General features: G+C 48.3%; 1 protein-coding gene across 1 annotated transcript in view; it reads right to left on the bottom strand.

Annotated features, from left to right (window-relative positions):
• The window catches only part of LOC138299193 (butyrophilin subfamily 3 member A1-like), a 798,776-nt gene that overhangs the window by 138,245 nt on the left and 637,933 nt on the right, over window positions 1-22,598 (bottom strand). Inside the window, exon 33 of the mRNA XM_069237291.1 lies at window positions 11,331-11,357. Within this exon, the coding sequence (XP_069093392.1) occupies window positions 11,331-11,357 (27 nt within the window). The remainder of the gene's footprint in view (window positions 1-11,330; window positions 11,358-22,598) is intronic.

Here is a 22,598-nt window from a genome sequence, read left to right as displayed (position 1 = left end):
ATCTCTATCTCTATTTTTTGTGTTGAACATGTCTCTGGATAGAGTGTACTTTTCTATTTTTCTCAGAAGAATGTTAATCTCAGCTGTTCATTACAATAAACAATCTTATACCAAACTTTGATCTCATCCTCCTATATCAATAATACCCAAAAGATGTCCTTTGACATCACCGCTGTCATTATTGCTGCTGTGCTCCTTAAGCCCCTAACAATTCCATGTATCAACATTTTGTGTTGCTATTTGTTTGTTGATTTACTTAAAACATCAAACAATGTTTAGAAAAAAAGGACTTAGGCCAGTGGCACCCAGATTTCCGGGAGCACCAATCAGATGCACCAGTGATTACAACATTTAAGCTTGTGGTCACATGGCACTGAAATATTGCAGAACGATGGTTTAAATAGTCTTAGGTTCTGCTTGGCCAGGCCGGGACACCCTCATGACAAGCACATCAGGGATCTTGTGGTTCCCAAAGGAGTGTTAGTGGCATCAATTCAAACTAGCAGATGGCTACAGTAGTTCGAAAGGTATAACATGTCCCTCCAACTAACCGTATTTGTTTTGCATTTGGTTGCATATAAGTGATCCCTGTCTGAAGTAGCATAGTGGACATAAAAAAATTAACTGAAACACAGTCCTAATTTATTGGCAGTGCTTTCCTCTTCCTTGGCCTAGTGGCTGATGTCAGACAAAGGGCAGCCCAATGGATAATCAAGAAGAACCTGCGTACAACCCTTGACCCTGCATTAGCAGGCAGGTCGCTCCCCACTCCGCCGCCCAGCGCCACCACGTCACCGTTCCGTTCCCTTGTCTCTCCCTGCTCCATTCCACTTCCCCAGCCGCTGCGTACCCTGCGGCCCCTCCCGCTTCCCTCCTCCACCTGACAGTTCTGTTCCCTTTGTCTCTCCCTGCTCCATTCCACTTCCCCAGCTGCTGCATCCCCTGCGGCCCCTCCCGCCTCCCTCCTCCACCTCACCGTTCCGTTCCCTTTGTCTCTCCCTGCTCCATTCCACTTCCCCAGCTGCTGTGTCACCTGCGGCCCCTCCTGCCTCCCTCCTCCACCTCACCGTTCTGTTCCCTTTGTCTCTCCCTGCTCCATTCCACTTCCCCAGCCGCTGCGTCCCCTGCGGCCCCTCCCACCTCCCTCCTCCACCTCTCCTCCGTTTCTTTCTTTTTTCCCGCCGCTGCCTTCCCCTGTGGCCCCACACCCCAGCCTTCCCATTCGTCCAGCAATCCCTCCTCCCAGCTGCCACTCCCTCCTTCCCCCCTTTATCTGCGCCGCGGCCGCGCAACTGGCACGCCAAAGGCAAGCCTGTCTGCACCCGTCCGCATCAAGTTTGCGCCCAGCGCCAGCCCCCTGGCCCTCGCAGACAAGCCTACTCCCCCCTCATCCTCCCCTCACTCAACCCAGGCCCTCACCCCACCTGCACCCTTTCCAGCCCCACACACACTCATGGCCCCTCTACCTGCCACACCTGTCATTTTTCCTGCTCCTCCTCCCTCACACCACACACCAACCACAGCGACCCACCCGACTACACACACAACACCCCCAACGTAACACACACCAGCTCTGCCCCCACCCCCACCAACCAGCCCCGCAGCACACCACCCCACAACCAGAACACACCCTGCAACAACACCCTCATGCACAACACCAACGCCACCCATCACAACCGCCTCAACTGCCTGCTCCTCAACACCTGCTCCCTTCACAAACATGCCATAGAACTCTGGGACCTCATCACATCACACTCACCCGACATCGCCTTCCTCACGGAAACCTGGACCAACCCCTCCTCGGAACCCGGCATAGCCATCGCCGCCACCAAGGGATACAAACTCCAACGCAAAGACCGCCTCAACAGACCAGGGGGTGGCATTGCCATCCTACACAGGGATACCATCAAAGTCACCACCAGCTCCCACAACACTACTGACAACACAGAACACATGCACTTCCTAATCCACATTACAACTCCACCCTCAGAGGTACACTAATCTACAGACCACCAGGACCATGCTCCACCTTCTGCAACACCATCGCCGACACCATCAGCTCGCATGCCCTCACCTCCACAGACTACATCCTCCTCGGTGATTTCAACTTTCACTTGGAGAACCTACAAGACCACAACTCATCATCCCTCATAGACAACCTCACCAACCTCGGGCTCAAACAACTAGTCACCGCACCCACCGACTCAGCAGAACACACGCTCGATGCAATTTTCACCTCAAGCCAACACATGGCCTACACCCACACCACCAAACTCCTCTGGACTGACCACCACTGCGTCCACTTCTCCTTCGCCAAACCCCCCACACACCACCTTAAATACACCACACCCTACCGCATGTGGGACAACATCCCCACAGAACGCCTGAACTCCCAACTGGCTCACAACTCCCCCTCCACACCAACGACCCCAACGCAGGAGCCCACAACCTCTCAAAATGGATCACCACCTGCGCAGACACACTAGCCCCCCTCAGAAAACACATCGGCACCCGCAACATCAAGAACGCCCCATGGTTCACCCCCGAACTCCAAGACTCCAAGCACAAATGCCGCCAAGCAGAGAAAATATGGCGACAAGAACCCTCCACAACCAACTTCTCCACCCTCAAAGCCACCATTCACACCCATCACCAACTCATAGGCACCGCCAAAAGAGACCACTACAAGACACGCCTTGACAACAACTCTCAAAACAGCAAAGAACTCTTCACCATGATTAATGAACTAGCCAAACCCAAAGACAGCAACATAGACCCTTCACACACACAGCCCCTATGTGACGCACTCTCCAACCACTTCCACCACAAAATCCTGGACATCCACAACAGCTTCATACCACACACACCTACCGCACACACCCCTCACTCACCCAACTCAACCCCCACTCATGATCCCCCCACCACACTCACTACCTGGGCCCCCACCACACACGAAGAAACCAAAAAAAAACATGAACTCCATCCGCTCTGGATCCTCCTCCGACCCCTGCACACAGCGCATCTACAACAAAGGCAGCCCAACCATCGCCCCCATACTCTGCGAATTCATCCACTCCTCCTTCGACGACACCACCGACCCAGACCCCTGGAAGAAAGCGGAAATCACCGCTCTCCTAAAAAAAAACAAAGCCGACCCAGAGATCCTCTCCAACTATCGCCCCATCTCCCTCCTCCCCTTCCCCGCCAAGGTTGCCGAAAAACTAGTCAACACCCACCTATCCCACCACCTCTAAGAAAACAACACTCTTGACCCCTCCCAATCCGGGTTCCGCAAGAACCACAGCATGGAAACCGCCCTCATCGCATGTACTGACGACATTAGGACCAAAGTCGACAAAGGCGAGACCGTCGCACTCATCCTTCTAGACCTCTCCGCAGCCTTTGACACTGTCTGCCACCACACACTCCACACACGCCTCCACAACATAGGAATTCGCACAAAGCCTTAGACTGGCTCACCTCCTTCCTCACTGACCGGACCCAGAGAGTCCGCCTCCCACCTTTCCACTCCACCACCGCCAAGATCATCTGCGGAGTCCCCCAAGGGTCCTCTCTCAGCCCCACACTCTTCAACATTTACATGATCCCCCTAGCCAACCTCCTCTGATCACACGGAATCACTATCCTCTCCTACGCAAATGACACCCAACTCATCCTCTCCCTCACCCGCAACCCCACCACCGCCAAAACCAACGTACACGCAGCTGTCCTCAACACCGCCAACTGGATGACAACTAACCACCTCAAGCTTAATTCCAACAAAACCGAGATCATCATCTTCGGCCCCAACAAAACCATATGGGACGACTCCTGGTGGCCCACCGCCCTAGAACCCGCACCCACCCCCGCAAACCACGCATGCAACCTCTGCATCATCCTGGACCCCTCCCTCTCCATGACACAGCAAATCAATGCTCTTATCTCCTCCTGCTGCCTCACACTCCGCACTCTAAAAAAATCCTTCAAATGGATTCCCCCAGAGACCAGGAAGACAGTCACCCATGCACTCATCAGCAGCAGACTAGACTACGGTAACGCCCTCTGTGCCGGCACCACACTCAAACTCACACGCAAACTCCAGAGAATCCAGAACACAGCCGCGCGCCTCGTCCTTGGCCTCCCCCGCCATGAAAGAATCTCACCACACCTCAAAACCCTTCACTGGCTCCCCATAAACAAGAGAATCATATTCAAGATCCTCATCCACGCACACAAATCCCTCCACAACACTGGCCCGACATACCTCAACGAAAGAGTGAACTTTCACACTCCCACTCGCAACCTCCGATCAGCCAACCTCGCCCTAGCCACAGTCAACCGCATCCAGCGCACCACCACAGGAGGCAGGTCCTTCTCCTACCTCGCCCCCAAAACCTGGAACTCCCTCCCCACCCACCTCTGCAAAACCAAAGACCTCCTGCTTGTCAGAAAATACCTCAAAACATGGCTGTTCGAACAGTGACCCTCCTGCCCCTCCTCCCCCACCAGGCGCCTTGAGACCCTTACGGGTGAGTAGCGCACTATATACATTTTTTTGATTGATTGACAAGTCAGGGGCAGTTATCTTGAGCTCTCCAACATGCTACATGGCCTCTTTCTATGATGCAGTGTTTTTTGGGGAAGTATCTAATTATTGTCATCTGGACTGTTTATCTTCTTGGCATTTCCTCACGTCAAAAGGTTTGATGCCACCCCCAATGGATCAGCAGCAAAGTCCTCACCCTGGCACAAACTGTCATCTTTGTTTCAACTCTAGTCAACAACTGTAACAAACACTGGCTCCTTAGGGTGAGCATATATGTGAAATAGTGAGCATTGGCAGAAGCCAATGTTCATTTAAAATTGTGTGCCACTCATAAATTGAGATCTATCTTCCAACGAGAGCCAGAAACATTTTGTTGTCACTTTTCCAGGCACAACAAAAGGAAGAAGTGGACTGAACTTCTCTTGCCACATCTCAACAACAAAGGAAATGTTGCTTGGCAGAACAGGATTTATATCTACACAAAGCACACAGGGTTCCAAGCACACGGGCACAAGAAATCTGGGGGCATATTTATACTCCGTTTGCGCCAAATTTGCGTCGTTTTTTTCGACGCAAATTCGACGCAAAACTAACTCCATATTTATACTTTGGCGTTAGACGCGTCTAGCACCAAAGTATGAGGAATGAGTGGCATTTTTTTGCGTGAACGCCTTCCTTGCGTTAATGAGATTCAAGGTAGGCGTTCCCGTCTAAAAAAATGACTGCGACGCAAATGCGTCGTATTTATACTCCCGGGCAAAAATCACGCCCGGGAGTGGGCGGGGCAAAAAACCCCGCATTTGCGCCTCTTTTTAACGCCTGGTCAGGGCAGGCGTTAAGGGACCTGTGGGCTCAAAATGAGCCCACAGCTGCCCTCCCATGCCCCCAGGGACCCCCCCTGCCACCCTTGCCCACCCCAGGAGGACACCCAAGGATGGAGGGACCCATCCCAGGGAAGAAAAGGTAAGTTCAGGTAAGTATAATTTTTTTTTTAAAATAATTTTCTTTTGGCATAGGGGGGCCTGATTTGTGCCCCCCTACATGCCACAATGCCCAATGACCATGCCCAGGGGACATAAGTCCCCTGGGCATGGCCATTGGGCAAGGGGGCATGACTCCTGTCTTTACTAAGACAGGAGTCATGTAAATGGCGTCTGGGCGTCGTTAAAAATGGCGCAAATCGGGTGGAGGCGATTTTTTTGCCACTACCTGACTTGCCCCATTTGAAGACGCCCATACGCCATTTTCCCCAACGCCGGCGCTGCCTGGTGTACGTGTTTTTTTTCCACGCACACCAGGCAGCGCCGGTCTGCTAGCGCCGGCTAACGCCATTCAATAAATACGGCGCCCGCATGGCGCTTCAGAATGGCGTTAGCCGGCGCTAATTTTCTTGGCGCAAAACTGCGATAGCGCAGTTTTGCGTCAAAAAGTATAAATATGGCACCTGGTCTGGTGTGGAATTACCATGCCAGGTAGACAATTTTAGGGTCTTTGATGTGCTGGCATCAGATTCTGTTACAAGAATGAGGAAAGTCAGGAAGCTATTACCTTGGTCTAGGGAACCTTCCTCTAGTGCCACCAATATTGTATCTTAATAAGTGTTACCTCCCACATAGGTTTCAACACACCACATATATGACAACCATGCCCAATGCACATTCAGAGGAAGTGAATACAGTAAATAACCCCAAGTTTTGGGGTATGAAGATCTTTTACTAAGAGAAACGTTATCCACTTCCACCAGGGACATAGGTGAAAAGGTCTGTGCCCATGCTGCATCACAATACTTCCACCAGCCAACAGTCTTCCAATACCCTTATGAAGGGGGTGGTGGCACCCTCCTCTGTAATGGCCTATACCCAAGCCACATCACAATACTTCCAAAATCCATCAATCTTCCTAGTGCTTTATTGGTGGTTGCACCCTCTTATAGGAGAGGGATTGTTTAGATGTACTCCAGTACACTAAAGTCGTGCACTTCACTGGAGGAGCAAAAAAGAATGCATAGGCCCTCATTATGACATTGGTGGTAAATATTGAATACCGCCATGTTGACTGCTGCCAACATACCGCTGCAAAGGCGAACATCCTTCTGCCAGATTATGACACAGACACTGCTATGTCATAATATGGTGGGCGGATCCTTGTATTCCGCCTGCCTGAAGGGGCTACCGTGTGTTCAGTAGTTGTACCGCACTGGCGGTTAGGGTGGTAAATTGGCTGTCTATGGGAGGGATCACTGCACTGGTCATTATCTGGCGGTCATTAACACCGGCCTGGTGGCGGTACTACAACCATCACCGGAGTGGCAGTCACCTGACCGCCAATGTCATAAAAACCACCATTGTTCTTATTATGTGTGTTAATTGTTAAGTACTTTACTGCTTTGATAGTAACCTTTGAGTTGTATGTAAAGCACTATAACACCTCACAGATTAGGTGTGCTAAATGCAAATATTGTAGAAAGAAACAGGTTGTAAATATGGCTCCCAATTTGTGCTCACACATTTTTGCAACCCGGATCTAATTTTGTTATGCTACCTATGTGCCAATAGGTCATGTCATAAAGCCTGCAGACGTGAAGCGGATGCTTAGGGGTCACAGAGTGTCCTGCATAATGAATAATAATTAAGCAGGTCACTGTTGGCTACCAGCTCTGGGATGTTGGCCTCAAAGAAAGAGAAGACCACCATGCCTGGGTTTGAACTCCAAAACAGAAAACTTTGTTTTTTAATACATCATGTTCTATAAAGAAAATAGTGCTGTTTTCAGTTCCCCAGGACCAATGCCTGATCTATCTACACAGGTCCACCTGACACAACTTCCGAAGGGGAAGCTGGCCCCCGTTTCATAGCTCCTCTCTTACCAGCATAGGGTGTTGAGGATATTGGAGCACTTTACATCATTCACACATGCGAAGATAATGAATCATAGGTGTGGAAATAAGTGTAAAGAAAATGCTGGATTCACATGCCATCCATACTGGTAATCATTTTTTAAGAGTGCTTAGTCTGGTAAAGCATAAACTCAGGATTCAGAACGTAACACAGAGGTTAGAGTTGACTTCACTAATAACAATTTATTTCTACCAAAACAAGCCCTTTTTAGCAAAATTAGGATGATGAAAGACTGGGAAAAAACATAACTTTCTAAACTGTTTGCATGCAGCTCTTTGATGGCAGTTCATAGCTCACTGCGCTAGAATATGATTGTAATTTAGGAACTGCACAGTAACAAAAGGATCTCTAGGACAAAAACAGTATCCCTCTGAAGGAATGAAGGTCATCACCGAACGGATGAAGAACAGCTCTCTGAATCTGAATTCCAACAAAACTGAGGTCCTCATCCTTGGTTCCACCCCCTCCGCATAGGACGACTCCTGGTGGCTTGCCACACTGGGAACCGCACTGACACCCATTGACCATGCATGCAACCTGGGATTCATCCTGGGCTCATCACTATCAATGACCCAGCAAGTCAATGCCATCTCTTCCTCCTGCTTCAACACCCTCCGCATGCTTCAGAAGATCTACAAATGGATCCCCACTGAAACCAGAAGGACGGTCACCCAAGCCCTCATGAGCAGCAAACTGGACTACGGCAATGACCTCTACGCAGGAACCACGGCAAGCTCCAGAAAAGACTGCAACGCATACAGAACACCTCTGCATGCCTCATCCTGGACATCCCCCACCACTGCCACATCACAGCCCACCTGAGAGACCTACACTGGCTCCCCATCAACAAGAGAATCACGTTCAAACTCCTCACCCACGCTCACAAAGCACTGCACAAAACCAGACCAGAATACCTCAACAGATGGCTCTCCTTCTATACCCTGACCCGACAGCTTCGCTCTGGTGACCTTGCCCTCGCCACCTTCCCACGCATCCACAGAATGACTGCCGGTGGCAGATCGTTCTCCCACCTCGACGCCAAGACGTGGAACACTCTTACCACCCACCTGCGACAGACACAGGACCTACTTACCTTCAGGAGACACCTTAAGACATAGTTGTTTGAGCAGTAGCAGCCCCCCCCTCCCATCAGCACCTTGAGACCCTCACGGGTGAGTAGTGCGCTTTACAAATGCTCTGATTGATCAATTGATTGATTGATTGAGCTATGCGCATAAAATACTATTCTGGAATATGCATAGTACACATTCTTTGCAGCAGGCATATTAACCTGCTGCTCTACCTTAGATGAGTCAAGACTGTCACTAGTCAAAAACCCTATCTCTCTCCAGCAGGTACATTAATCACCAGAGTTATCACACCACTTTTATTGTTGCCTGAAAACTGTTGGATATACAAGGCTCTCTGCAGTGTTTTTAAAACTGCTGCACTGCTACAAATTCACCACCCTGGTAACAACTGTGGCCCTCCGTCCGTCCAGCCTCCTGGGGAAACACCAGATGCCTGGTACCATCGTGTTAACCTTCTTTTGAAGTGATGTTAGCAATTTTAACACCTAAGTTCTTGATAGAGGGGATTGTTTTATCTCTTAGTCAAGGCAACCAGAAAGGTAACTCTCATAGTGGTGATGATCTGTAGGGGGGCAACATTTCTTTTTTGAACCATCAGATCAATTGTCTCCTTTGCTTTTGCTTTCACATTTATGATGCTTTTATAAACACATGGATAATCTCTACTCCTTTCTCTGGATATCAGCAAAGACTGAGTCCCTCATCGCTCACCACTCGGACACTTAGGTCCTCATTTTGATCTCGGCAGTAAAAACCGCCAAGATCAGCGCTGAAGACAGAAGACCACCAGCACGACTACCCTCCCGCTGGCCATACAATGCTATCCCTGCTGGGCCAGCAGGTGGAAACAGTGTTTCCGCCCACCGGTCCAGCAGGGAAAAGGGCTATAACATTGACAGCGGCTCCAAATGGAGCCGCCGCCAATGTTGGTGTGCGGTGGGTGAAGCAGCCCATAAATTGGGTAGTGACCTGCGTGATGGGGCACTGCACGGGGGCCCCTGCACTGCCCTTTCCAAGTGCATGGCCAGTGTAGGGGCCCTCAGGGGGCCCTGGAGCACCCCTTCCACCTCAGGAAGGGACGCTCCAGGGAAAGGCTGGTGGAAAAAGGGATCATTATCCAGCGCTGCAAGGGATAATGAGTTCCTCCCCTGCCAGGCTGCCTGGCGGCGGTAGCCTGGCGGTGGCCCGCCTGTGGCATAATATGATGATTCAGACCGCCGTGCTGGTGGCGGTCTTTGCCGCCGCCGCCAGCATGACGGTCTGAACCGCTGGGGTTCATAATGACCCCCTTAATTTCTGCCCATTTCACATTTGTGATAGATGTACAATGCCCTACCTATCGACCATATGTAGCACACAGGGCCGAGTTTAGTGTTAGTGGTGCCTGGTGCGACAATATTTTTTGGTGCCCCCCCATGACCACCTTCTCCATGGATCCCTTCAATATCACTGTACAACAGTGCCCCTCATCTCTCCATAGACCCTCCTTCACATGTGTTTCATTTGTTTTATAGCACTCCTGATAACACGGTAGGGTGTCAGAGCACTTTACATCACACACACATCATACAGAGACAGTGAATCAAACGTGTAAATCAGACTATAGTAAGTGCTGCACAAGACAATGAAGATTGCAAGGTGTAGGAACCACATGTTATCCAGTAGTCAGTATGTTTGGGAGAGTTTGAGATTGTTTGGTCTGAAGAAACACAAACTCAGGATTTAGGACATATTTCAGTGGTCGGGGAGGCTTTACTAATAAGAAGGTATTTCTACCTAAACTGACCCTGACTTAGCAACATTAGAATAATGAGATACTAGGTGAAAACACTGTTTGAGTCTATACCACTCAGTGTGCAGGCAGCTTTTTGATGACAGTTCTTAGGTAACTGTGTTTTATTAAGATTGCAACTAAGGAAATGCAAGTAACAACTGTGACCAAAGCAGTAACCTACTGAGCTATCTAAGTAAAATACAGTTCTATGAACTGCACAGATATATTCACAATCTTTGCAGCAGAGATATTAACTCTACACTACTTTATTATCTCCATCAGGAGCATTAATCGCCAGTGTTATGCCAACATTTTTATTGTTGCATGAAAACTGCTGGACATACAAGGAATTCTGCAGCAGGTGCTTTTAAAACCATGCTATTTCTAAATACAGCACCCCTCAAGGTCAACGTCAGCTGCACACATAGGGGCTGCACACTGATGTCTGTGAAATACCAGATCAGGGAGAGATTTCCCTTCTCCCACGAACCCCCTGAGCTGTATGAGGTGATTTAGGTGGTTCTTCTCTCTCTAGACACTGACAGGGGTTTCTGATGCTGACGCCTGTGTAATACCAGATCTTGTAGGGTGTTACCAGCTGTCACTGATCCCTAGAAGTGCTGCACATGCTGATGCATATACAATGACATCCCAGACTGATATTCTCACTCTCTCCCAAACACCTCCCAAGGACCTCCAGAGAGGTTGCATTGTAATAATATCTGTTTAACAGCTGTTCAGGCAGATGTTCTTATTCTGTCTCAGACCCACAGAGCAGCTGGACATTAGCAGTAACTGCACAATGCTATATCCGTCAGGGTGCTACACATGCTGGTGCATGTGTAATAACGGATTAGGATTTCACAGACCACAAAGGGAGTACACATGCAGCACAAATCTACAGCCTGCACATGTTCCATTTCTCTTACACAGACCCCACTGTGGTTTCACATGCTCATGAACACACAAATCAAGAAGTCATAAAGCACACTTGGAGTCTTGGAAGAACAGGCTTCAGTTACCTGCAAATGTACGGGCCCATCTCCAGTCTAGGAAAAAATAGATATTATTAATATTATATACAGCATACTCAGAAATTCAACTTTTTCGAACAATCATAGATAAACTAATAAGATGAGGCTGACATATTGGAAGTAGTTATGCTCTGGAATATCAGTATGTCAGTCAATTCTTTGTAACGTGTTTATGAAAGAGACAGTGGAGCACCTTCACAGTGTGAAATGCCTGTGGGATGCTTGCATTCATGCTGTTCTTGGGCTCTGTGTCACTTCTTGTCATGCATTCAAAATGCATACAAGTGGAAGATTAATTTAATTCCATATACTTTTAGATGCTCAGTGGATTGTGGGATTACAGTGCTGAGTAGTCAAATATGGTAGTGTCCAATTTTATTGCAGGAGACCTGAATAGTGGCATATTTTTATGATACCAGCTGTGTAAGTGTTTGAGTTAAAGTTTGTTGGTATCGGAATTTCGTTAATGTTGGAAATGGGGTCTCTGGTTGGCAGTCAGTTTGCACTCTGTCCAAGCAGGGACCCTCACTATAATCAGGGTAAAGGAGAAACACACCGAGTTAACCCCCACTCACCCCCTTGGTAGCTTGCCACAAGAAGAAAGGCTTAACCCAGAAACAATGTGTAAAGTATTTGTACCAACACACACAGTAAAATCACTACAAAACACTACAAAATGGACACCACACCTGTTTAGAAAAATAGGTAATATTTATCTATATCAAATAAGATGAAAACTATAAAAATCCAACATACACAAGTCAAGATATGAATTTTTAAAATAATAAGGGCCAGATTTAAGGAAAAGTGATGCAGCGCGGTGCTGCAGCAAAATTGGCAGTGCCACGGCACTTTAGAAATGCAGGGATACGCCATATTTAAGTGAATAAGATGCACCCATGCATTTCGCCCTGCGCTGGGGCTAAATTTAGCTGCCAGCAGCAATGCAGGTATCGTTGTACCATTTGCAAGGATGTCTGCATTGAGGGGTGTGATCGTTTATGTCCCTTCCTGCAGATAAACAATCACAATGCTGCACACACAGAAGTGCTAAAGCGTCATTTTCAAATGATTGTTTATGTGAGGAAGGGACACCTTCCTGCACATAAACAATCATTTCTGGCATCTTACTCTTTCTATGCGTGCTGCAGAATGTAGCACGTATAGAAAAAGCAAAAAACAAGGAGGAATCAAAGTATTCCTCCTTGTTGCGCTCTGCATCAGGTTTACAAAATTTCATAAATCTGAGGCAGTGTCAAAATGCATTGAGTGTTGCTGTGGCATGCCCACAGTAACACCTATTGCACGCCCCTTCCACGCACAGTGCTGCGTTTGAAGGGGCCATGTTTACAAGGTGGCGTTAAGCCACAAAAAATGGCCTAACGCCACCTTGTAAATACGGTGCAGTGTTTAGCGCCACAGGTGCGTCACAAAATGTGACTCCTCTATATCGCTAGGGGGCTATAAATATGGCCCTCAGTGTCTTACTCCATAGAAAAAATGGAAACATTGATCTTACACAAAGTACTTGGTTTGCGTCAAAAATAAAGCTGCACAGGTGAGCGTGCATTGGAAAAAGAAGCGATGCGTCGATTCCCTTACTTGCAAGTAAGACATGCGTTGTTTTTTCTCCTGTCGGTTAGGCGATGCATCGTTTTTTTCTCCCACAAGAGAGTGATGAGTCGCTTCCTGAATGGGGACCTCGGGTCCGTGCAGGCTTGCGATTGTTCCCGCCCAGCGATGTTGCGTGTGAAATCCGGTTGCGCGGTGTTGGAAAACTGCACTGCATGGGGCTAGCATTGTTATCAGTAGCTGCAAGCGGGTGTTATGTCGTTTCTCCAGCCGCGATGCTTCAATCTCCCAGCCGTGATGCAGATGGAGCGTCGATTTTATCCACAAAGCGGGTTGTGCATCAATTAACAGCCGCGTTGCAGATGGTGCGCTGAATATTTTCCCGCACGGTGGTCTGTGCGTCGATTTCTGTCCTTTTCAACCAGTTTCAACTTTCAAGGCCCCAGAGACTGGATGGGGCACCACTTGGCAGGCAGGAGTCTCAGCAGAGAGTCCAGGTGCTGGCAGAGGAAGTCTTTGATAGCCCTGAGACTTCAAAACAGGAGGCAAGCTCAGTCGAAGCCCTTGGAGATTCTTCAGAAGCAGGAATGCACAAGTCCAGTCTTTGTCCTCTTTCAGGCAGAAGCAGCAACCGCAGGACAACCCAGCAAAGCACAGTCACAGGCAAGGGGGACGTACTCCTCCTACAGCTCTTCAGCTCTTCTCCTTGGCAGAAGTTCCTCTTTATCCCAGAATGAATCTGAAAATGTTGGGTTTTGGGTCCACTACTTATACCCCTTTCTGCCTTTGAAGTAGGCAAACTTCAAAGGAAAGTCTCTGTTGTTCACAAGATCCTGCCTTGCCCAAGCCAGGCTCCAGACATACATCAGGGGGTTGGAGACTGCATTGTGTGAGGGCAGGCACAGCCCATTTAGGTGTAAGTGACCACTCCTCCTCCACTCTAGCTCAGATGGCTCATCAAGATATGCAGGCTACACCCCAGCTCCCTTTGTGTCACTGTCTAGAGGGGATTCACAAACAACCCAACTGTCAGTCTGCCCCAGACAGGCAATCCACAAACAGGCAGAGTCACAGAATGATTGAAACTAGAAAATGCACACTTTCTAAAAGTGGCATTTTCAAACTGACAATGTAAAAAAACTTCACCAAAAGATGTATTTTTAAATTGTGAGTTCAGAGACACCAAACTCCACATTTCTATCTGCACACAAAGGGAATCTGCACTTAAATGTTGTTTAAGGGCAGCCCTCGTGTTAACCTATGGGAGAGATAGCCTTGCAACAGTGAGAACTGAATTTAGCAGTATTTCACTGTGAACACATCAGTACATGTCCCACCTTTAACATACACTGCACCCTGCCCATGGGGCTACCTAGGGCCTACATTAGGGGTGCCTTACATGTTTAAAAAGGGGATGTTTAGGACTGGCAAGTGGGTACACTTGCCAGGTAGAATTGGCAGTTAAAAACCAACACACACAGATACTGCAGTGGCAGGTCTGTGCCATGTGTACAGGGCTACTAATGTGGGTGGAACAATCAGTGCTGCTGGTCCACTAGCAGCATTTGATTTATAGGCCCTGGACACCTCTAGTGCCCTTTACTAGGGACTCACTAGTAACTCAAATATGCCAATCATGGAACAGCCAATTACACATGCAATTTACACAGGAGCACTTGCACTTTTGCAGTGGTCAGCAGTGGTAAAGTGCCCAGAGTACCAAAAACAGCAAAGACAGAGTCCAGCACACAGTCAAAACATGGGAAGCATAGGCAAAAAAGGCAGGGGAGACCACGCCAAGGATACCAGGTCTAACAGTTAGTTTTGTGGCATTGCTAAATGTGGAGGACGATCTGCCAAAGAAAGTTCCTCTACCAGACAAACCTTATGTAACCTTATCTATACACAGGAAGTGGTTATCCAAAAACGGTGTGATTGATCTGGACAACAAGGTTCTAAATTGGACACCCCTATTTAAGATTTAGGTGGTCATTACAACCTCAGCGGTATTTTAACAAGACCGCCGTGCGGAAGACCGCCAGTAGTGGAGGTTTGCCGCTCGGCGTATTATGACCGTTGGCTGCCCTCCGTCGTTTTTCCGACGGAGAGCCGCCAGCAGCCATACTTGCGGGTGGTGGGGAAGTGGAGGTTGCTCCACCTCCACTCCAACAGAACACCACCTAGCTAATCACGTCCTGTGATTCTGCGCGGCGGTGTTCTGTTGGCGGTGTGGTGTCAGTGGAGCTGACCCCATGGCTCCCGTCCCCTCCCGGCGGATCGACGGAACAGGTAAGTCGATCATCCGTTAGGGGAGGGGGGTGGGGGGGTGTTGTGTGTTGTGTGGGTGCATGGGGGTGTGCGTCTGTGTATGTAGGGGGGTGTGAGTGCGTGTATGCTTGCAGGGGTGTTGCGTGTTTTGAGAATGAGTGAGTGTATGTCTGTAGATATGTCTGTGTGGATGTGTGCGTGAATGTGTGAATGTGGGTGCACGTGTCTGACTGTGTGTGTGGATGTTGGCATGTATGTTGGTGTGTGTGGCTGTATGTGTGTTGGTGGTGCCTGCGTGCGTGTCGGGTGTGTATGTGTAAGGTAATATCGGGGTTCGGGGTGGGGAGTGGGGCCCTGCCACCTTTGGGGGGTGGCAGGGGTGGTGGGGGGTGTAGGGGAGGGAGTCGGGGTGGGGGAGACCCTTATCAGTGCCAGGGAATGAATTCCCTGGCACTGATAGTGCTTACAGCCATGGATTTCATGGCGGTTCCTACCGCTGGAAATCCACGGCGGTCAGCTGGGTCAAAATAGTCAAATAGTTTTCTTTCAATTTTTTAAGAGTAGGCAGTGGTCCGTGGGATGCTCATAAGGAATGCTTTTACAGACATTCACAAAGGGGAAGGGGCCCCTTGGGGACCCCTTGACATTTGCAAATGAGTTGCCACCAATTTAGAATTGCTGGTAACCTGCGAATGTTTTGCAACCGCATTTCAGTCACAAAACATTCAAACATATCACTCCGCTTCGGCTTTCATTCCTAATACAAAATTGCAATGCCAAATTGCAATTCAGTCACAAGTTACCCAATCACAATTTTGCATTGGAACATGCCAAACAGCTTTTTAGCAGTCACAAACGGACTGATTCTGCAAATGGAACCAACTGTGACCCCTTAAAAGCTAGGATCATCTGGCCCTTGGTTCTCTTTCTACTGCTCACTTCTTTTTCATCTCCGGGCATTCTGTGCTGCTTGTTGCATATTCCTCAAGTCCACAATAAAAGAAAACACTCCAAAAAGTTTGCAAATAAACTAAAACATAAAAAAGGTTCTTTTAGAACCTACTTTCACGGTTAAAAGATAGAAAAAATTATGTTGTTTGTCATGCAAGTATCTAAATGGGAATTTTCTCTAGCAGGTTATAATGGTGAATAAAGGCTCTGTTTACTGTTGTAGACATATTGTAAAGGGAAAAGCCTATAACAAGAGAGTAGCAATATATTGCCTATTATAACCACCTTCAGTTGTCTTTAAAATTATTAGGACATTCTGCCTTATGAAGATAAACTGTCCTACTTAATTATACAGCACTGCTTCAGGGTGCACCTGCCATTAAATACTCCCTCCATCATTGTGGGCCTGTGAGAAAGGTGAAGATGTACAACAAGGGAGCACACCCTTAATTAATTAAGAACAGAGGCCTGCATTCAGCTTCCTACAGCTCTGAAGCATTTGTTTCACATGTATTTGCGCAATTGTGCAACATTTACAGCAGTGTGCAGATCTACAATTGAAAAGTGTTGAACATACACAGCAACAGGAGTGAAGCAGGATACAAAGAGGTCCTATTTCCTGTCTGGGTTTAACCAAAATAGTTTCTGTGTTTAGCCAAGATAGAGCAAGTTTCCTCCCTCCATCGCTCTGAGGCTCCAAAGACACTGTGAGCTATGGCAGAAGGGAAAGGTGTAGGGTCCTGTGTGCTGTGGTCCACTGTCTCCACTTCTTTCTCTCGTGCCACATGTCTTGGAGAGGCAAGGGAAAGAGAGGTAGAACCTGTGGATTCAGACATTGTAATCTTGAAAGTAGTGGACCTTTCGCAACATGTACAGTCTGCTGCTGGTCTATTGTCTTCAGTGGAGCTGTCCTCTGACAGCGTCTGCCACTCCCCACAGCACAGCTCCACCGCTGTGCTGCTGTCCCCTGAGCTACTCCGTAAGCTCTGCTGTGGCGAGTGCAAGGCCCTCCTCCACCCGCAGGCTCCTGCCTGCGCCTCATCCCCGGTGGCCGAGTGGTGAGCCTCTGTCCGTCTCTGCCTCCTTTCTGCTATTTCTGCTTTTTGCTTTTGATTTCTACTGTTTGCTTCTCTTTTCTGCTTTTTGCTTTTTTGCCTTTCATTCTGCCTTTGCTCTTACTCTGCTTGCATTTTGCTCTCATTCCCACTTCCTGCTGCTGCTTTGCCCCTGCGGCCCTGCCCCCTCTCAGTGTTGCATTTCTTACCTCTCGCCTCGACGCTGACCAGCCCTCGCAGTTCCACCAATGTGCTGCTGGCCCCCATGCTGCTCCACAAGCTCTGCTACAGCGAGTTCGAGGCCATCCTCCACCTGCAGGCTTCTGCCTGCGCCTCACCCCTGGTGGCCCAGTGGTGAGGGTCTGTCTGTGTCTGCCACTTTTCTGCTGTTTCTGCCTTTTCCTTTTGATTTTTGCTTTTGCCTCTCTATTTTGCTTTTTATTTTTTTGCCTTTCATTTTACCTTTGCTCTTACTCTGCCTGCCTTTTGCTCTCTCATCACCCCTTTGCGCCCCTGCCACTGCTGCGCCCTTGCGGAGCTGCCCACCCCCCTCATTTTCACACTTGCTGCCTCCTAGCTGATCAGCCTCTCCCACCTTCCTTCCCTTCTTAATGGCAGCTGCTGCGCAGCAGGCGCACTGCTGGTGCTCCAAAGGCAAGCCCGTCTGCGCCCATCTGCATCTGGACCATGTCCAGCACCACAGACCCTGTGTTGGACCTGCCCCTTTTTGCAGGGTCATCCCCAAACTTTTTGCCTCTTTCCTCCTATTTTTTCTGACCAGTTTTTGTTGGCTTTAGGACTCTGGACACTTTACCACTGCTAACCAGTGCTAAAGTGCATATGCTTTCTGTGTAGATTGTATTGGTGATTGGGTTTTCCATGATTGGCATATTTGATTTACTAGTAAGTCCCTAGTAAAGTGCACTAGTGGTGCCCATGGTCTATAAATCAAATACTACTAGTGGGTCTTCAGCACTGGTTGTGTTCCCCAGATGGGTAGTCCTGTAAACTTTGCTGCTAAAATCGACGCTCCACGTGCATTGTGGCTGGGAGATCGACGCATCATAGCTGGAAAAGTAAATCAAAACCTGCTTGCGGCTGCTGATAATGATGCAAACCCCACGTAGCGCAATTTTCCAACACAGTGCAACCGGATTTCACATGCATCATTGCTGGGCCTCAAAGTCATCATGAACCTAAGCGGCTCCGAGGTTCTCTGTCCAGAAATCGATGCATCGCTCTCTTGCGAGGGATAAAAATGACGCATCGCCTACACGACTGGAGTAGGAATGACACACGGCCTCACTTGTGAGTATGGAATTGAAGCATGGCTGGCTTTGCCGATGCACGCTCGCCCGTGCAGCTTTATTTTTGACGCAAACCATGTACTTTGTGTAACAACAATGTTTCCATTGTTTTTTATGCGTCAGAATCTTTCTTACTCTTTTGAAAACTCATATCTTGCCTTGTTTATTTTGGATTTTTGTCATTTTGGTCCTGTATGATTTAGATAACTATTATCTATTTTTCTAAACTGGTGTGGTGTCTATTTTGTAGTGTTTTTACCGTATTACTGGGTGTGTTGGTACAAATATTTTCCACATTGCTTCTGAGTTAAGCCTTTCTGCTTGTGGCAAGTTACCAAGGGGGTAAGCGGGGTTCTTTGCCCTGACTAGAGTGAGGGGGGTAACCTGACTGCCAACCAAAGACACCATTTCTAACACACTGGCTCCCACAGAATCCGACGGTACGACACCAGCACCCTCCACACCCTCAATACCAGAGGATCCACTGCCTCACGTTATGAGCACTCAGGCCCCATTCTCCTGCCTTAATGGCACCTTCACCTGCCTCTGCACACCAGACCCACCCAGCAAGTGCCCACCCGGACATCTCAACTGCTTACTACTCAACACCTGCTCCTTCGTCACGCCATAGAGATTTGTGACTTGCTTGACACCATCTTCCCAGACGTCGCCTTCTTCACAAAAACCTGGATAGCCCCCACTTCAGCCCTGGATCTTGCCACCGCCATCCCCATTGGCTACAAAATCATCTACAAAGGCCGCATCAACAGACCAGAGGAAGCATCGTCATCATCCACAAAAACAACGTACACCTTACGACCAGCTCCTACAACCATTCTCTCGGAATGGAACACCTCCACTTACAGATTCAGACCAATCCGAACACTACCGTCCATGGCACCCTCATCTACAGACCCCCAGACCCTGACCTCCATTCTGCGATTCCATAGTTGACTTCATTGCACCCCACTCCCTCACTTCAACGGGCTACATCCTCCTCAGTGACCTCAGTTTCCACCTGGACAACCTCAGTGACCAAAACACCTCATCCCTGACTTTTTCAATGTACAAAACCATAGAAATTCGCTAGTTATAGTTATATATATTTAACTTGCCCCCTAAGCTAACTATAACTTGCCCCCTCGCTTTTTCTATGGATACATGGTCCTAACCATATATCATATCTTAAACTTACAAAACCATAGAAATTCACCAGTTATAGTTAGAGTTATCTCAAGTAACTATAACTGGGGCCCTAAGGTAACTATAACTGATGCCATTGTCATGCAAAGTTTTTTTTACCAAATATTTTACAGCAAATATTACAGTGCTATCATCAATGATCTTATCAAAGATGTCATGAGTTACTTGAGATAACTCTAGTTATAACTGGTGAATTTCTATGGTTTTGTACATTTAAAATGTGAGCCTAACTATAACGTCCCTGTAACCTTTGGTATTTTAAGTGAATTTTAATGTTTTTTACAACAAATTCTATTTGCTAACTATGTCTTCCCCGAACCTTTGTTTTTTTCAGTGAATTTCTGTGGTTTGTTTAACGTGTAGTAATTTTCATTACTACACGTTAACCGAACCACCCCAGGGCACGGCCTGCAGCCAGGCCCTGAGTCCAACCCTGTATAAGCACCCAACTTTGGGCCCTGCATGGCCTTTGCCCCTGGGTAGAAGGGGTTGCCCGCATGGCCTGGTGTGAAGGCAGAACCTGTGGCCAACCCCCCAAACACCCAAACCCACACTGCGCATGGCCCTTTGTGCATGCTTGGCTGGAGTTGATCAAAGCCTGTCTCTCTGGGTGTGAGAATAGGTGTAAGAGGTTGTATCTCGGGATGAGAATAGCTGTGAGAGTGTCTGAGTGTGGCAGTGCATACATCAGTGTCTTATTGGGTGCGTAAGTGTCACAGGAAGATAGTTTTTTGTTTTGCCAATAAGTTTGGCGCCACTTGACAAATCTTTACAAAATGTTCAGCTAAAGTCTTGAATGTTATCCATCAAGCGAGGGCTAAGAAAAAAAGGGTGCCCCAAAACGGGTTTTTCCCCATTAACTTTTTCCTTAGGGTCTTTAGACACACCTACAGGCCAAACCACTTAATGAAATTACTCCAAATTTAGCAGGAAGCTAGATCCTGTTCCGCATATTGCGCTTCTGTGATTTGGTTTAAATCCATTCAGTAGTTATTTAGATATTCAAGTTTACATTTTTTTTAGATATCTAGGGATGTGGATCCTCCGTGGATCCAACTGGCCTCGTGCTGACATTTGAATAGCTGCCAACACTTCAACAAGGAAGTGTTGACAGCCATCTTGGGACTCAACTTTCAGCCGAGTCCCACAAAAAAAAAAAAAAAAAAAAAGAAATAAAGTCAGGGTAGGGTCACACTGAGCCACTAGCCTTGGTCTAGGGGTCCTACACAGACCCCGCCAAGGTTAAAAAGGTTTAAAAAAAAAAAAAAAATCTGAAAAACCCACAGATGGACCTGCAGATTTTTCTAAGATATATTTTTTTTAAGTGTGGTCTCCCTCACTTTTCTAGGTCCCAGGGGCATTAGGGGTATGGGGTGTGAAATGAGGGGGGATTCACACAGGCCCCTCACTCCTAGGGCTTTTCAAAGTCTCAGGGACCCCTCCCTGGAGACCACAACCTCCCCAGTAATCTGCAATGGGGGAGGCCCACACTGCCTCCCTCATACCCCCCGGGATCACCACCTCCCCAGGGATAAATATGAAATTAATGCAGCGCCAAGAGAGTGCCTCCTCCCAGGGCAATACATTCAAATTGTTGCTGGGTCATGTGGGCTCCCTGCAGCCCCAGGGACTGCCCCTTCTCCTGGCCCAAAATCAAATAATGAAGAGGGTCATTGCAGACCCCATCCCTGGGGGAAAACCACCTCCCTGGGGCTAAATGAAAAATATGAGAGGGGCCACATGGTCCCCCTCGTGGAGCAAGTAATGGCCCTGGGGACCACCACAGCCAAGAGCCAGCTGCTGCTATGCCCCTGGGGGCACTATCCTGCTTATCATTTGTCTGCAAGGGACTCAAAGTCCCAGTGAGCATCGCAGTCAGCCAGCCTAGGAGGAGGGATTTTGTCCAGCATTCCTGCACTGCCACAGGGCATATAGCACTACAACATCTCCTGTGGCATGGGACGTTTTCCTGCTTGTTGTTTGTATGCAAGGGACTCAAAGTCCCATGGAGCATCACTGCCAACCAGCCCAGGAGAAGGGGCTCTGTCCAGCATTCCTGTGACACCGCACTGCATATGCTGCTACAACATCTCCCATGGTGTGGGACGCTTTCCTACTGGCAGTTTGTCTGCAAGGGACTCACAATCCTGGGGAGCATCGCAGGCAGCCAGCCAGCCCAGGAGGAAGGGCATTTTCTAACATTTCCATGCCGCTGCGGCACATATAGCACTAAAACACCTCTTGCAGTGCGGGGTGTATGTGGGCTGCATCTGGGCAAAGCCCAGGCCTAGGGCGGGCCCGTCCTGTGCCCATCAGAGACCGGAAGAGGCTGGGCTGGGCCACGTCCCTTTGTCCTGAATTTTTTGACCTCCAGATGTCTACTTTCATCTGAGCTGGTAGGTGCTTGAAAGCTTTTTTCTTCACGGCTGGGAAAATGGGAAAGCGGAAGGGGACCTACTCCACTAGTAACAATTACTAAGGCGAAGATGCCCCCCCCTTATTACTAGCTGCTTCTCATCAGTTATGGGGGTCACTGATATAGTACTCAGTCGAGTGGAAGCTAGTATGGACTCTGCCTTTAAGAGAAACTGTATGATGCGTGAAAATGCAGGGAAATGTCCTATAGTACCATCTGAAGTAGCAGAGAGAGATCTAATGGCCCAGCAGGTCAGTTTGCCATCAGGTGACCAACTAATAATCAGAGAGAGTTTGAAATTGGCAAATCATTCAGGACATCCATGTATGGCACAAGATTCCCAGACACTGATCCGGCTTAAGTCATCTAGCTATAATGTTAGTCTTCCACTGAAGAAAATCATACAAGAGTCAGCGGCCATAAATGTTTCCAGTATTAATAACTCCACGCTTCTAACAAGTAAAGGTGGTAACCCAAAAAATTA

Source organism: Pleurodeles waltl, chromosome 6 (genome assembly GCF_031143425.1).
Source record: "Pleurodeles waltl isolate 20211129_DDA chromosome 6, aPleWal1.hap1.20221129, whole genome shotgun sequence".
Taxonomy (NCBI): Eukaryota; Metazoa; Chordata; class Amphibia; order Caudata; family Salamandridae; genus Pleurodeles; species Pleurodeles waltl.
This window is presented reverse-complemented; position numbering and strand designations above follow the sequence as displayed.